Source organism: Prionailurus bengalensis, chromosome X, assembly GCF_016509475.1.
Source record: "Prionailurus bengalensis isolate Pbe53 chromosome X, Fcat_Pben_1.1_paternal_pri, whole genome shotgun sequence".
In the NCBI taxonomy this organism is placed as follows: domain Eukaryota; kingdom Metazoa; phylum Chordata; class Mammalia; order Carnivora; family Felidae; genus Prionailurus; species Prionailurus bengalensis.
The window spans coordinates 36,011,055-36,025,603 of record NC_057361.1 but is presented as its reverse complement, the minus strand read 5'-3'; the positions used below and the strand labels follow the sequence as shown (position 1 = coordinate 36,025,603).

General features: G+C 37.5%; 1 protein-coding gene and 1 long non-coding RNA gene across 2 annotated transcripts in view; one reads left to right on the top strand and one right to left on the bottom strand.

The window, feature by feature from the left end:
• Positions 1–14,549, top strand: part of MED14 (mediator complex subunit 14) — a 65,533-nt gene that overhangs the window by 10,608 nt on the left and 40,376 nt on the right. Inside the window, 9 exon segments of the mRNA XM_043570869.1 lie at positions 1,703–1,876; positions 2,708–2,837; positions 3,339–3,467; positions 3,795–3,902; positions 4,196–4,328; positions 5,329–5,479; positions 6,545–6,656; positions 11,752–11,877; positions 13,875–13,953. Coding sequence (XP_043426804.1) covers positions 1,703–1,876; positions 2,708–2,837; positions 3,339–3,467; positions 3,795–3,902; positions 4,196–4,328; positions 5,329–5,479; positions 6,545–6,656; positions 11,752–11,877; positions 13,875–13,953 — 1,142 coding nt within the window.
• The window catches only part of LOC122477636, a 58,079-nt gene continuing 45,862 nt past the window's right edge, over positions 2,333–14,549 (bottom strand). Inside the window, exon 3 of the long non-coding RNA XR_006295747.1 lies at positions 2,333–3,442. This is a non-coding gene — a long non-coding RNA (uncharacterized LOC122477636). The remainder of the gene's footprint in view (positions 3,443–14,549) is intronic.

The following is a 14,549-nucleotide window of genomic DNA, read 5'->3' as shown; positions in this document are numbered from 1 at the left end:
TCTCAACCTAATGATTATTTAACTAGTTTCATTTGAGGTTCTTAATAGATAATGATCTTTAGCCATACCAGACATATTATGTGTGTAGCTGAGTGTGTAAGTACATAGTTTGTAGAATTCTAATGGTGAAACAGTCTGGATAATGTTTTATTTAAGAAAAAGAGAAAATAATCCTATTCCTAGAGCTTTTTGAGAAACAGTTTTATTGAGACATAATTCACATACCATACAATCCACCCATTAAAGTGTCTAATTCAATGGTTTTTAGTGTATTCAGATATGTGCAACCATCACAGTCAATTGTAGAATATTTTCATCATCTCAAAAAGAAAACGTGTACCCTTTCACTGTCACCCCAAGTGCCCCCCATCCCAGCCCTAAGCAGCCACTAATCTGCTCTCTATAGATTTGCCTATTCTGAACATTTCATATAAATGGCACCATGATGGAGTCTTGTGTGACTGGCTTGTTTAATTTAGCATCATGTTTCCAAGGTTCATTCACGTCGTAGTATTTCATTCCTTTTTATAGTTGAATTGTATGAATCTGCTACCTCACTCAAGGCTCGATCTGACGAACTGTGAGATCATGACATGAGCCCAAATCAAGAGTTGGCCACTTAACTGACTGAGCCACCCAGGTGCCCCTGTCTTAACCTGAGTCTCAATTTTCTCATCTCTAAAGTGATAGGAATTATCTGATTTTGTCTGTTTCCTGGAGTTGTGAAGATCAGATAATAAAATGAGTATGGAAATACTGAGAAAATAAATGTAGGGCATTGTGTGCTAGTATTAATTGTGGGTGTGATGTGGTATTAATTCTGGATACCATGTTTTAAGTTAGCCACTGATAAATTGGAGCCTTTCCAAGGCAGCAGAACAAGGGTGGTGAGATAGAAATTTGGAGATGTAAAGACTAAATTGAAGTGACTTGGAATGTTTAGCTTTGAAGATAGGGTGGGCTTCCCCGTGTTGGAAGGACATGGGAGACATTACTGCTCCAGCATAGAAAAGTTTCAAGGAAGGAGTTTGCAGCTCCATGATGAGCTCTGCTATTCAGAAACGCATTCAATAGAGAACTGATGGAAAGGATTTCGTTTGGGGGCATGAAGATGGCCTAGATGTCTTATAACAGCATTTATGGAGTATTTTATGTGTTCTAGGCACTGTTCTTAAGGTTTTGTGTGCAATAACTCTTGCTCCTCAGAACAACCTTGTAAGGTTGGAAATCATTATCTCTATTCTACAGTTGAAAAACCTGAGGTACAGAGAGGTTAAGTAACTTGCCTAAGGTTACAGGGATAGTAAGTTGCAGAGTTAAAATGGAGACCAAGGCAGTTTGGGTCCAAGAGGCCATGCTTTTAACTACTTCATTACCAGCCAACTCTAGAAATCTGTAAGAGGAAAAAGCATTTTGTTCTGTTTTTCCTAACTTCTGATATGTATGTGTAATGTTAAGGATGGAGAAACAAATTGGAAAACGTTTTACTTAAAGTGATAGGAAGTTATTGTTTTTAATGTTAAATATAAACGTATTAAATATTTCTTCACATTACTGGAAAAATTTTTGAGGAAATATTTTGAAATGTGGGAAACTTATATTAATGTCCCTCAGAGTTTACTTTGGAATGAATAAATGATATTTGAAGTGCAAAGTAGCTAGCTCTCAATGAAGTTTAATACATTTACCCTTTGCTTTAAAGATGATTTCAAGCTTTTTAGATCAGCAAGCCATTCTGTTCGTGGACACTGCTGATCGCCTGGCCTCATTAGCTAGAGATGCCCTAGTCCATGCACGCCTGCCTAGTTTTGCCATCCCATATGCCATTGATGTACTGACTACTGGATCTTACCCACGACTGCCCACCTGCATTAGGGTAAGTGCACTGCTCACCACTCCTGTTCTTAGAAGTTAAAGGCTTTGGCATTGGAGTCTACTGTGTTATTAAATTGTCCAGCAAAACAACTGTTCTATATATACATTTTTGAGTTTATTTAATCATTTTTGAGAGAGAGAGTGGGAGAGAATGGGGGAGAGGTAAAGAGAGAGAATCCCAAGTAGGCTCCAAACTGTCCGCGCAGAGCCCAAGCGGGGCTCAAATTCACAAACCATGAGATCATGACCTGAGCCGAAATCAAGAGTTGGATGTTTAACTGACTGAGCCACCCAGGTGCCCCTGTTCTATATTTTAAAAGATTTCATGTAATTCACTTTTTTCTCCATAATTAGAATTGTGTTTTTTTGGAATACACTGAGGCCAAAATGTGAATAGCTATCAAAATAGATAAATTGGAGGGGGGGGAGCGGTAAACAGGTGTAAATTAACTTACATCTATTTCATATGTGAAAATACGGTATGCTAGTTGCTTTTTGGAAGCTTTTTTTTTTTTTTAAGTAGTGCAGTAATAGTTTACTGATGTGGTGCTATTTTATTTTATACTTTTAAGAAGTGGTGAAAGTCATTTAGTGACATGAACTTGATTTCATAAATAGAACGTGAAGAAGGTCATGTTGCATTACTGTCTCAGCTGGGTGGCACTCTGATGCACCATAGTTAAGGGGCATATCACTATTACTGGATGTCGACTTAAGAAATGAGTGTTAAGATCCTCTTGGGCAAAGTGAGAAAATACTATGTTAAGACAGGTGCAGGTAAGAGTTGTGTCTCTTTGTACATGGTTATAAAATCACTGAATTTTTTTTGTAGGATAAAATTATTCCTCCAGACCCAATTACCAAGATTGAGAAACAAGCCACACTTCACCAGCTCAATCAGATTCTTAGACATAGGCTTGTGACCACAGATCTCCCTCCTCAGTTAGCCAATCTTACAGTTGGTATGTACCGGAAGTTAATCTTTTTTAAGAATTGACTTGTTAGAATTTTTTTCAAACAGCTTTTGGGGTTTCATTCAAAGAACTCTCATTTTGAGGGTTTGGTCTGCAATTCAGGTAGTGTTCACATCTGTGACTTGTCAACCGATCATTTCTCTTTAGTACCAACGGATAAAATTTTAGTACCTGGAGATAAAATGGTGGTATGTGAAGCTGGGAACAGGGAGATCACCTGGGGCTGGAGGAGAGATGAAGCCCCAGAGTTATACCTCAAGAGAAAATTGTCAGTTGATGTTAGAAGTGTTCACTGCCTTTGGCTATTGCTTATGCAGGAACTACTGAGTTCTTTGGACACTTCTGAAAGAACTTTCAAGCTATTTAAAATTTCTTGTAAGCAAAATTGAACGTTCTAGGCTAGCGGGAAGCTGGTTATTTTCTAGCAAAGTAGACGACTTCTTCTTCTTCTTCTTCTTCTTCTTCTTCTTCTTCTTCTTCTTTTAAAAGCAAATGGCCGGGTGAAGTTTCGAGTTGAGGGAGAATTTGAAGCCACCTTGACCGTGATGGGAGATGATCCGGATGTACCATGGCGTCTTCTCAAGCTAGAAATTCTAGTTGAGGATAAGGAAACGGGAGGTAAATCATAAATACTGATTTAAATCATAAATATTAATTCAGATGTTTGGTGTTTTTATATTATTGAAACATTCTTACAGAGTACTAAATGTTTGGCAGTTTATTCTGTAATTTGAAGTAGATGTTGTGATAATCATACTTACTTTCCATGGAGATTTTAGTGTTTCTCAAGTATAATGTTCTCTGATTTCCATGGATAATTTCAGTTCTTTTTTTTGTTTGTTTGTTTAATTTATTGTTAGTCGGTGTACTCTTCCTTAGTTGGTACTATGATATGATCTATACACTTTTCTGGTTTACCGCCTTTTTTTCTCCTGCCAATGGAAGATGGGCGAGCCTTGGTTCATAGTATGCAAATCAACTTTATCCATCAGCTGGTGCAGTCTAGACTCTTTGCTGATGAAAAACCTCTTCAGGACATGTACAACTGCCTACGTATCCTTTTCAAATTTGAGACCTGTATTTGTAAGGAATTCATGTGTCCCTGTCCTCCCCATTCCTGGGCCTTATAGTTTGTTTATGTCGGTTCAAAATGAAATATAAAACCTTTTTCTAAAATTGTGCCACAGTTGATCACACCTTTTAGTATATGTCATCAAAGAAATAGAATTCCAGAAATTTCCCTCATAGCCAGCTTTTGGGGAATAGAGCTTTTGTTAAATGAAGTTTGCTTGTAGTTCACTGGCCCTTGTAGTGATTTATTAAATTTGCTTAACAAACCCCATCAGATTCATTCTGCTTGTCGCTTCAGTTAGAAGTGCTACATTCCCAAACTCTAATGTTAATCCGAGAGCGGTGGGGAGACCTTGTACAGGTGGAAAGGTACCATGCTGGCAAGTGCCTCTCCCTCTCAGTTTGGAAGTAAGTGAAATTGATTCTGGCAAGTTCATGCTGTGACTGTAAATATCCTTTATGTTTCTCTTTTTCTTTCCTATATCTGATTTACTATAGACCAATAGCTATGTACCTCTAGCAACATGATTTTATATAGTAAAGTCCCATGGTATCATATAAACCACATAAGACATCTGTAATTGACTCCTTTCTTAGAACATGGCATGTTTTAAATATGTAGACATCTGTTTGTACTAAGACTTGCTATTCTCAAAAAGTTAGATTACTCTGGCCTTATACCAGATTGCTGAAAGACCATTAAGATTGTTGGGTATGTTTTTAAAACATGTTTGCTTATCACAATTTTATATTTTGAACTGTGCCTCTTAATGTCTTTTTTGAGGGAGAGTTTTGGGGAAAATCAGTATTAGGCTGTTTATAATCCTCAATTCCCTGTTTGAACTTTGCTTGATTCTCATTTTCTGTAAAGGAATTAGAGATAAATAGACACCATGTAGAAGACAGATTGTTTTGTTTTCAGATTTCTTTGTGTGCATGTGTTTTTATTTTTTATTTATTAAAATTTTTTTTTAATGTTTATTTTTGAGAGCAAGAGAGACAGAGCATGAGCCGGGGAGGGGCAGAGAGAGAGAGAGGGAGACACAGATCCAAGCAGGCTCCAGGCTGTGAACTGACAGCACAGAGCCCAATGTGGGGCTCAAACTCACAAACCGTGAGATCATGACCTGAGCCGAAGTCAGAAGCTTAACTGACTGAACCACCCAGGCACCCCACGTGTGTTTTGTTTTTAAATTGTGTCTGTTTTTTTTTAAAAAGGATGTAAATCAAATACTGCGTTGGATTACAGAATAGCTGTCTTCTCAATATTAAATTATTCCCTCCACAAACATTGAGGGCCTATCATGTTCTAGGCTCTGGCTAAGGCATACAATAGATCGTTTCTGTTTTATTCCAAAAATTAACAGGCTGTGTTGAAAAAAATCATTAGTATTTCTTTTCTCTTTAGTCAACAGGTTCTTGGGAGAAAAACAGGGACGGCATCTGTTCACAAAGTTACAATTAAAATTGATGAAAATGATGTCTCTAAGCCTTTACAGATTTTTCATGATCCTCCTTTGCCAGCTTCTGATTCCAAGTTAGTAGAAAGAGCCATGAAGGTAAGAGATCTCAATATATTTTAATATTGGTTTGATTAAATGAATATATATAACTTACACTTTATTCTTAAACTTTTAACACATTCTTTAAAATACATGGTGGGGCACCTGGGTGGCTCATTCAGTTAAGTGTCCTACTCTTGATCTCAGTTCGGGTCTTGATTTCAGGGTCATGAGCACAGGCCCCGTGTTGGACTCCACACCAGGCATGGAGCCTACGTAAAAAATAATAAAGGGGACGCCTGAGTGGCTCAGTCGGTTGAGCGCCGACTTCGGCTGGGGTCATGACCTCACGGTTCGTGAGTTCGAGCCCCACGTGGGGCTCTGTGCTGACAGCTGACAGCCTGGAGCCTGCTTTGGATTCTGTGTCTCCCTCTCTCTCTGCCCCTCCCCTGCTCATACTCTCTCTCTCTCAACTGTCTCTGTCTCAAAAAGAAATGAATATTAAAATAAAAAGATAAAATACCTGATTGTTCCTAAAACCCTTTATTAAACTTGTTTTATGTGAATGTTAGGCTTTTGCATTTGTGGGTTTTTTTTAATGTTTATTTATTTTGAGAGAGAGTACACGCATGCAAGTGGGGGAGGGGCAGAGAGAGAGAGAGAGAGAATCCCAAGTGGCCTCTGCACTATCAGCGCAATCTCAGGAACCATGAGATCGTGACCTGAGCCGAAATCAAGAGTTGGATGCTTAAACGACTGAGCCACCCAGGTGCCCCACATTTGTTTTTTTAAATAACTAACGTTATGTATAATTCGTAAGATGTTCTTTCACGTTTTAATATTTAGGTCATATCACCATTTTATTTTTAAGGTCTGACATTTAATCACTGATAACCAGTACATAACCTATCTTGATTTGTAATTGCCAAAATGTTAGCTATAGTCTTTAAGCTGCCAATACCATCTAAGTTTATCTTTTTTATCTTTAAGTTTGCTTTCTTCTACTGGTTAACAGTCAGTGTGATTCTAAAAGGAACTATCTTGAGCCACAGTAATCTACTCTCAGACTTTTAAAGTGAAAATGTTTAAATTGCACATATGATTCTGTTCTTATTTATGCAGATTGATCACTTATCAATAGAAAAGCTCCTGATTGACAGCGTCCATGCACGAGCTCATCAGAAGCTCCAGGAGCTGAAGGCCATTCTGAGAGGCTTCAATGCCAACGAAAACTGTAGGTTCTTTTAAACTGGCATTTCCACCTTTCTTTTGTTTGCATTAGTATCCACTTTTATTTTATGAAACGTCTTTCTTAATTAGACTTTTTTCCTGGTTTTGTCGTGGAGTTGGGCATTTCTGCATTTTAACTTGTGATCTACCAAGCTTGTCCAAATTTTTCTCTAATTCTCTTTTTAATTATTTTGTTTGGCCTTATTTTTTAAAGGTATGCATATTGAACCTCCTTAAAACTTTTTTTCCTATTGAAATGGAAGTTATTTTAACATTTTAATATGAATCATTTCTTTTAGGTCATCTTCTAAGAATAAGGTAGCTTTGCAGATACTTATGATGTTATTTATAAAATATGTCTCTTTGAGTGAAGCAGAATTTATCCTTTGTCTTTTTAAAGATTTTTATTTAGTTGTTAATACATGAGCAGGCCTCAAATAAGAAACACATATACACTCATAGCGAAAAATCTTCTAAGTTCACTTAGTACGTTTAGAGCTTCGGGGGACAATCATTTAGAAAGTAAGTGCTTTCATTCTAGTAATAGTTTCACAGTATTATCATGAGCATACACTATCCCTACCTCAGTTTTTGGTTGTGATGACCTTGTGCCCACAGTGAACAGCCTTTAATTAAGTGAAATGATGTATGTGAAGTGCCGCAAAAATGATGTCTTTAATAACTGTGGTAGCTAAAGTACTGTGTTGCACCGTCACAGAGCCCAGCTCAATCCATTATACTTAAAAAAGCAGCTTCTTCGGTACCACTTTGACGAATTAGCTAAAAATACTGCCTGAAGAGAGGACAGACAGGAAAATAAATTTGTATTCAGAATACATAGTCATTCAAAGAAAGTGAAAGAACAGAGGTGTGAAAGAGGGTCTGAGACAGACTAAAGACTAAGTGGAAACAGCTTAACTAAACAAGTGCAGGCCTTAAATACAAAGTATGCTAGACATCGGATGAATGAATGTAGTGTTTTAATCTATTTTGAGGGGGCATGTTCACCAGCCCCAACAGGGCTTAACATTAGATTTATCGAGTCTTGATGATTTTAATTTAGTTATAAGGTACATGGAAGTCCTCATTCCCCTGCCCCCACTTTAATCCCTCAAGCAAAGATGTTATAAATACAGACCTAAATTTTCTGATTAGGAAGTATAATCAAAACTTTCAAAAAAAAACGAAAACTTTCATTGGGGTTAGAAAGCACACATAACCACCCTCCTGTTTTGTTCTTTTTTAGCAATAGTTTTGAGGTATAATTTGCATACAATTCACTCATTCAGTGGTTTTTTTCTTTAACATACTCAAGTTGTACAACTATCTCCACAGTCTAATTTTAGAACATTCTCATCATCCCCCAAAGAAACTCCATATCCATTAGCAGTCACTCCCCTATTCATCCCTCCCCTCACCTCTTGGCAACCACTAATCTACCTTCTGTCTCTATAGAATTGCCTGTTCTGGACATTTCATCTAAATGAAATCATATAATGTGTGGTCTTCTGCATATTGTTGGTAGCATAACGTTTTTGAGGTTTGTGTATATTAAAGCATGCTTTGGTACTTCGTTTTTATTGTCAAATAATCCATTGCATGGATATACCACATTTTATGTATCCATTCATCGTTGATGGGGTTCCTTCCACTTTTTTTCCCCCTATGATGAATAACACTGCTATGAACGTTCTTGTACAGGTTTTTGTGTGGACTTGTTTTCATTTCTCCTGGCCATGTACCCAGTAGTGGAAGGGCTGGGTCATATGGTAACTCTGTTTTACCTTTTTACATGTTTAACACCACCTCTTAATCCCACTACCAGTAGTGTTTGAGGGTTCCAGTTTCTTTGAATATTTACCAAGACCTGTTATTGTCCTTTTTGTTTTTAGCCGTTCTGGTGGGTGTGAACTGATTTTGTGGTTTTGATTTGAATCTACCTAATGATTCTTAAACATCTTCTGTTGAGTAGTTTTAGCTCTTACATTTAGATTACTTTTTGAGTTAATATTTGCATGTGGTATGAGGTGGTGGTCCAACTGCATTCTTTTGTAGGGGGATACACACTCATTCCAGTAACATTTGGTGAAAAAATAAAGTTTTCCCATTTAGTTGTCTTGGCACCCTGTTGAAATATACCTTGCGTTCGTAAAGAACCCTATTAGGTACCAATTTTTTTTTTTATTTCTGATTTTTCAAAATAGTAAAATTCTAAAATTCATTTGTTGGGATTGTAGAAAATCAGGGTTTGTGATCTTTTGATATTTTGATAAGCTCTGGTTTAATTTAGTATCATCTGTAAACAAGGTTTAGTTTGTTTTAAGTAAGAACTCAGTATGATTGCCCAGGAGATAACTTAAATTACTTTGAAAAATAGAGTGACCAGGTGTTTACATAAGAAACGTACTTTTGTGTCTTGTTAATGTAAGTTGCAAAGATTTTTCTTTAGCACCATTTTGTAGAGATCTCACTGGTTGGGCAGCCAGAAGGTGTGAGTTGAGCTGCATGCTCTTGAACAAGTAGCATTCTTTGGGCTCCATTCTAATCTGTAACTCAAGGATGTTAGTCCAGGCCCTTCCTAGATCTCTGACTCTAGTGGGAGTGTGCTCCAGCATCGGTTTTCTAGTTCTAGGTGTCTGTAGAATTCCGGGTGTGAGAGAAGGGTGCTTTGGAGACTGTGTTTTGGAGGAGAGGTCGGTGCTTGTGTGTGGGGTTGGGCCCCTCAGACCTGCTTTAATCAGAACGGTTGTGGATATGAGGGCCATTATAGGAAAGGGCCTGCTGACCCAGCATTTTATTACCTATGCTTTAGCTTGTTTTTAAAATTCATGTTCATGCATTTGTATTCTTCGTGTAGTCTTACTTGATCCCTTTTGTGATGGGAAAGCATGCTTTAGTCAAATCCTTTACTGGGACCTAGGGCTGTTCTTGGAATCCCTTTGTGCAATCACCCTTATTCACCTGGCTTTTCTTCCAGCTCCTCCCTGGAATAAGCCAAGGAAGTGAGTAGCTTGGACAATGGAGCATTTCAAGGGAGGGCTAGGGGAATGTACAGATAGCAGGTTTGGATGGTCTAGATGGCAGCATGTGGTTTCATGGGGGTGGGAATGTCTCAAGGGAGAGTAGGCAGAACTTTGGAGAGAAGGTCAAAAAAGGCAGTGCAAGGCACTTCAGGTCACTTGCCCCAGGTGGCCTCGCTTGCAGCATTCCCGTCTCTTGAAAGGCAGGGGAGTCTCCCTTGTGTTGTGCTCTGTCAGAGCCAGAATCAAGGTATCCAGGGCAGTTCAGAAGCTGAGAACCACACGCAGCTATTCCTACCTGGGCTTTAGTTGCTTCTCTTTAGTCTTCACACTTTACATTACTATGTATTGGTCCATTCCTCATTTTGTCCTTGGTAAATAGGGAGAAATCAAAGAGGAGATGTATATATATTTCTGTTTCAGGAAAGAGCAGTGTACCATCCTGTCATCTTGCACAACCTTTAACTCTCCCTTCTATGTTTTAAGTTTTGCCATTTTTGATACCTTCAAGCCAGTTGCCTTTAAATGCTTAGGGCCTTATATATTTTATTTTTTGCAAAGAAAAATGTGGACATTGGCAGTCATTAGAGATACATCAAAGTATATTTTATCTTTTGGACTGTGCTTTCTATATTCTTCTCTAATGCCCTGTCTTTTCAAGAATACTCAATTTTGATAATTAGATTGGAATGATCATTGTTATCCCAATTGTCAGAATTAGTTTTACACCATTACTACACTAAGAATACATTCCTTCTCCATTGGGAATTATTAACAGTCCAGATAGGTGTGGAAACCTAGCAACCCTGCTTCAGATCTGTAAGCACTATTTATTATATTAACCTGGTAAATTCAGCAAAACATCATTTGAACTAATTTGTCCTCCTGCTCTGAGTTATAAGATATTGTAAGAGGAATTTCTGTTTGTACCTATTTGTTCTTTCGTGTGTGTGTATGTATATGTGTGTGTGTGTGTGTGTTTTAGGTGAGAGCTCTGCTGGCCCTGTATGTTCAACAGTTCTTCACAAATGTAGCAGATGGACTGGAAAGCAGTTTGTTTTCATCCGATTAAATATGTCTCCTGCAGCTCTCTTTGCTTTATTAACTCGTTTGATAATTTCTTTGTATAGATAGCACCAGTGGTAACTCTGCCCATTTTCATTATTGTGCAGATTCCTGATGAGAGGGTTTGGCTTGTTTCTTTGATTCATGAAAGGGGTATAGAGAATGTACATTGTTGAGCACTTTGCTTTTTAAGGCACCTTTTCAAACTTGTCATTTCTTCCTCCTAAGGACCCAAGGCATGGACAGGAAGATGTTACTGTTCTTGTTTAACAAAGTAGCACAGAGAAGTCACACCTGGTGAAAGGCTGGGCCTATGTAACCACTCTCCTCACTGCCTGCCTTTTCTTCTGTGCTGTAGCATTAGAGGACCATGGTAACTAGAAGAGCATATTTCTTTAGAGCTTCTCCACCTGATCAGCACGGGGTGTGATTTCAATGAATGCTCTGCTCCTTTACTGGATTTCGTTATGCCAGCTTGTGGGATTAAGGGAAGAGTTAATTGGGCCAGGTGGAAATACTGTGAAACTTGAGAACGAGTATATTGGCAGCCTTGGGACTTTGTGTGTAACAATTGCTTATGTTCTTATTTCATCTGTGACTTGAAAATGAGGTATAGAAGTAACGTGAAAAAAATGTTTTTCCTATATAAACAATAATGTTTAATGGTTTTCAAGTGTTTTTCTTAAACACTTAAAACTAGAACTCGGCTCACTGATGAAGTTAATATTTTCACTAGCTATTTTAATCTTTTTTTTAAAGGAATCCTGGGATTTTTTTTTTTTTTTTTGCTGTAGCGGTTGAGATGGGTATGTTCGTTTCAAGTCACCCTGAGGAATACATCCTTCCTTTTGAGCTACTAATTGACATAGTAGTACCAGTCCAGTTTTGCAAAATCATGTTTTTCCTCTGATATTCAGGATTGTTTGATAGTTGGTTTGTTTCTACACACTGAGAAATGATCTTTTGTGGAAAATATTCAGATAGAAATACACTTTTTCATTCTTAACTGTTCAGCTTCCATAGAGACTGCACTTCCAGCTCTTGTCGTTCCCATCTTGGAGCCCTGCGGTAACTCGGAGTGTCTACACATTTTTGTAGATTTGCATTCTGGAATGTTTCAATTGATGCTTTATGGACTTGGTAAGTTACCCAATGACATGGTCACTCAGTGTAAGGAAAAATATTTTGACAAAAGCAAAACAAAATTCTTCTGCCATTAGGTATTGGGAAGGGGTGGTATCAGCAGTACAGAAAGTAGATGTGGAAGGAATGACTCTGGCTGATGTCCGTTCCTTGGGGCCAATTTTAACCCTGCCTGGGATTTTCTCTTCCCAGAAGTTAAATTTCCCAGTATGAAGTACATTTATGTTGTTTCTCTTGTGTAGAAGTAATAATGGTGATGGCTGATGGTTTTTAGATGAACTGTTTTACCACTAATAGTCAGGTGACATGGAAATGACTACAAGGGATTCTAATGGCCAAAGAACATATACGAATGACAGTATAAACATCTAAAAGATGACTTAGGGTACAGAATCGTGAAGGAAAGGATGTTTATATTTCTGAGTTAAACACAGTCAAAATTAAAGTTTGATTTACCATGTTCTGTTACCAAGTTGGTGTTCTGAAATGATGAACTACTTGGAACGTAGTGTTTTTGTATTGCTAATGGAACAGTGTTCTTGAATATATTAGCACATTTACCATTTGAAATTAATATTAAGCTAGATTAGCGAAAATAAATGATTTTCTGCTCATATAGTTGTAAAGGTAAGTTTTTCAGGGAGCCTGGCTGGCTCAGTCAGAGGAGCATTTGACTCTTGATCTCGGGGTCATGAGTTTGAGCCCCACACATTGGGTGTAGAGATTACTAAAAAAATAAATAAACTTAAGAAAAAAAAGATAGCTTTTTCTATGAACCGTTCATGGAAAACTGGCTTCATTACTTTGAATCACATCGCCTTTATGATGGCTTATTAGTGACACACTTATGAATTACCGTTTAACTGGTTTCGAACCACAAGGCAGCTGTTGTTCATTCTTCAGAATTTTTTTTACTTAACTGTTTTCTTGACTGTTTACACAGTACACACTCATAGATAAAGAAGATGACCATGTAAAACTGAGAGAAGCCAAAAAAAGTTACCTGTTGGCAGTCATTCTTGTTTTAGGGGATACATGCTTATTTTAGCTGAGGCTGCCATAACAAAGGACCACAGAGTAGGTTGTTAAAAAGAAAGAAATTTATTTTATCATAGTATTAGAGTTTGGAAGCATAAAATCAGGTTGCCGGCATTGTCAGATTATGGTGAGGGTTCTGTTCCTGGCTCGTAGGCCCAGGCCTTCTCCCTGTCATCATGGCAGAAGAGGAGAGCAAGCTCTCTGGTGACTCTTCTTATAAGGGCACTAATCCCATCAAGACAGTGCCACCCTCGTGACCTCATCTAAACCTGATTACCTCCCAAAGACCCCATCTCTAAATACCATCATCACATTAGGAGTGAGGGCTTCGACATACAAATTTTGGGGGGTACAATTAAACCATGGCAATGCTGCACTAATTTTCTTATACTTTTTTTCTTGAACTGAAATCATTGTATATTTTGCTTTTGTTCAAAACGTGCTATTATTAGCATTTTTTCGGTGTCATTAAAAATTCTAAGTGACATTTAGGAAGCTGAACTTCAGCCAACAGCTCTTGCATATGCCAGAAACCATTTGTGTTGAATAAATAAATATTTTAGTGGAGTTTTACAGTTTTTACATTTTTAAGGTTCTAAGTTTGGTAATACTATGAGTTAGAAATACATGCAAGTTAAAAATATTAATTAACTAGGCCTAGGGTTTGGGAATTGAAATGCAGGCAGATAATGAGTTCATGTATTTGTTACTTGTTCTTCCTGCTAATGTACATTTGCTATTAATCAGTTGTCTTAACTATAACTCTCCCTAAATGTTAAAGAGAGAAAATAAATTAGGTTAATTTATGCCTAATGATGCATTTAGTTTAGTTTTTCTCTGACTCAAAAATAACACTAATTTTTGCCTAAAACAATCATTTTCATTTAAGTTCTGGGCTACCTAAATATTTTGTGCCTCGTGTAAGCAACGAATTAATGAAGTGCTATATTCTATAGACCAGGCCACGCTGGATGACATGGAGAAGTCTGTGAACGATGATATGAAACGAATTATTCCTTGGATTCAACAACTTAAGTAAGCTTATTTATTTAGCTCAAGACTAAAAATGGAAAGTTATTTTGACACGATATATTTTCTTCTCCATCATTACTCTTGATCAGTCACTGTCCTTAATGTTTATGACATGAAACTTGAGCACCTTTTGGTACTTGGAATCGAAATTGTCCTGGAATAGGCCCAAGATAGCAATGTTTTGTATCCAGTTCCCCTCTAGGGCAAATACAGGTATGAAGGGCATGACACTCAACTTTCACTCGTCGCCATGTTTCCTCCTGGAAAAGCACTCTGCAGATCACTTACACAATGGATTTTATTGACTCTAGTGTTCTCTGCAATAGTCTTATTTGTTCTTACCCAGGATAATCTTCATGGTATGAATCTACCAGCTGACCCTTCAGAATAGTTGTTTCTGCTTCTCTAATACTGTCATTCAATATTGTCTCAAAGTCCTTTGAATGCTTCATACTATCAAACTAAATAAAATTGAAAATGGAGCTAAAGACAATTCTGTGAGGTTTCATTGCCACCCTGGTACACAGAGGTGCCATTATGGCAACTCTAACAAACTCGCTTTTAAAATTAATAAAATTCCAAGGGATAAAAATAAATTG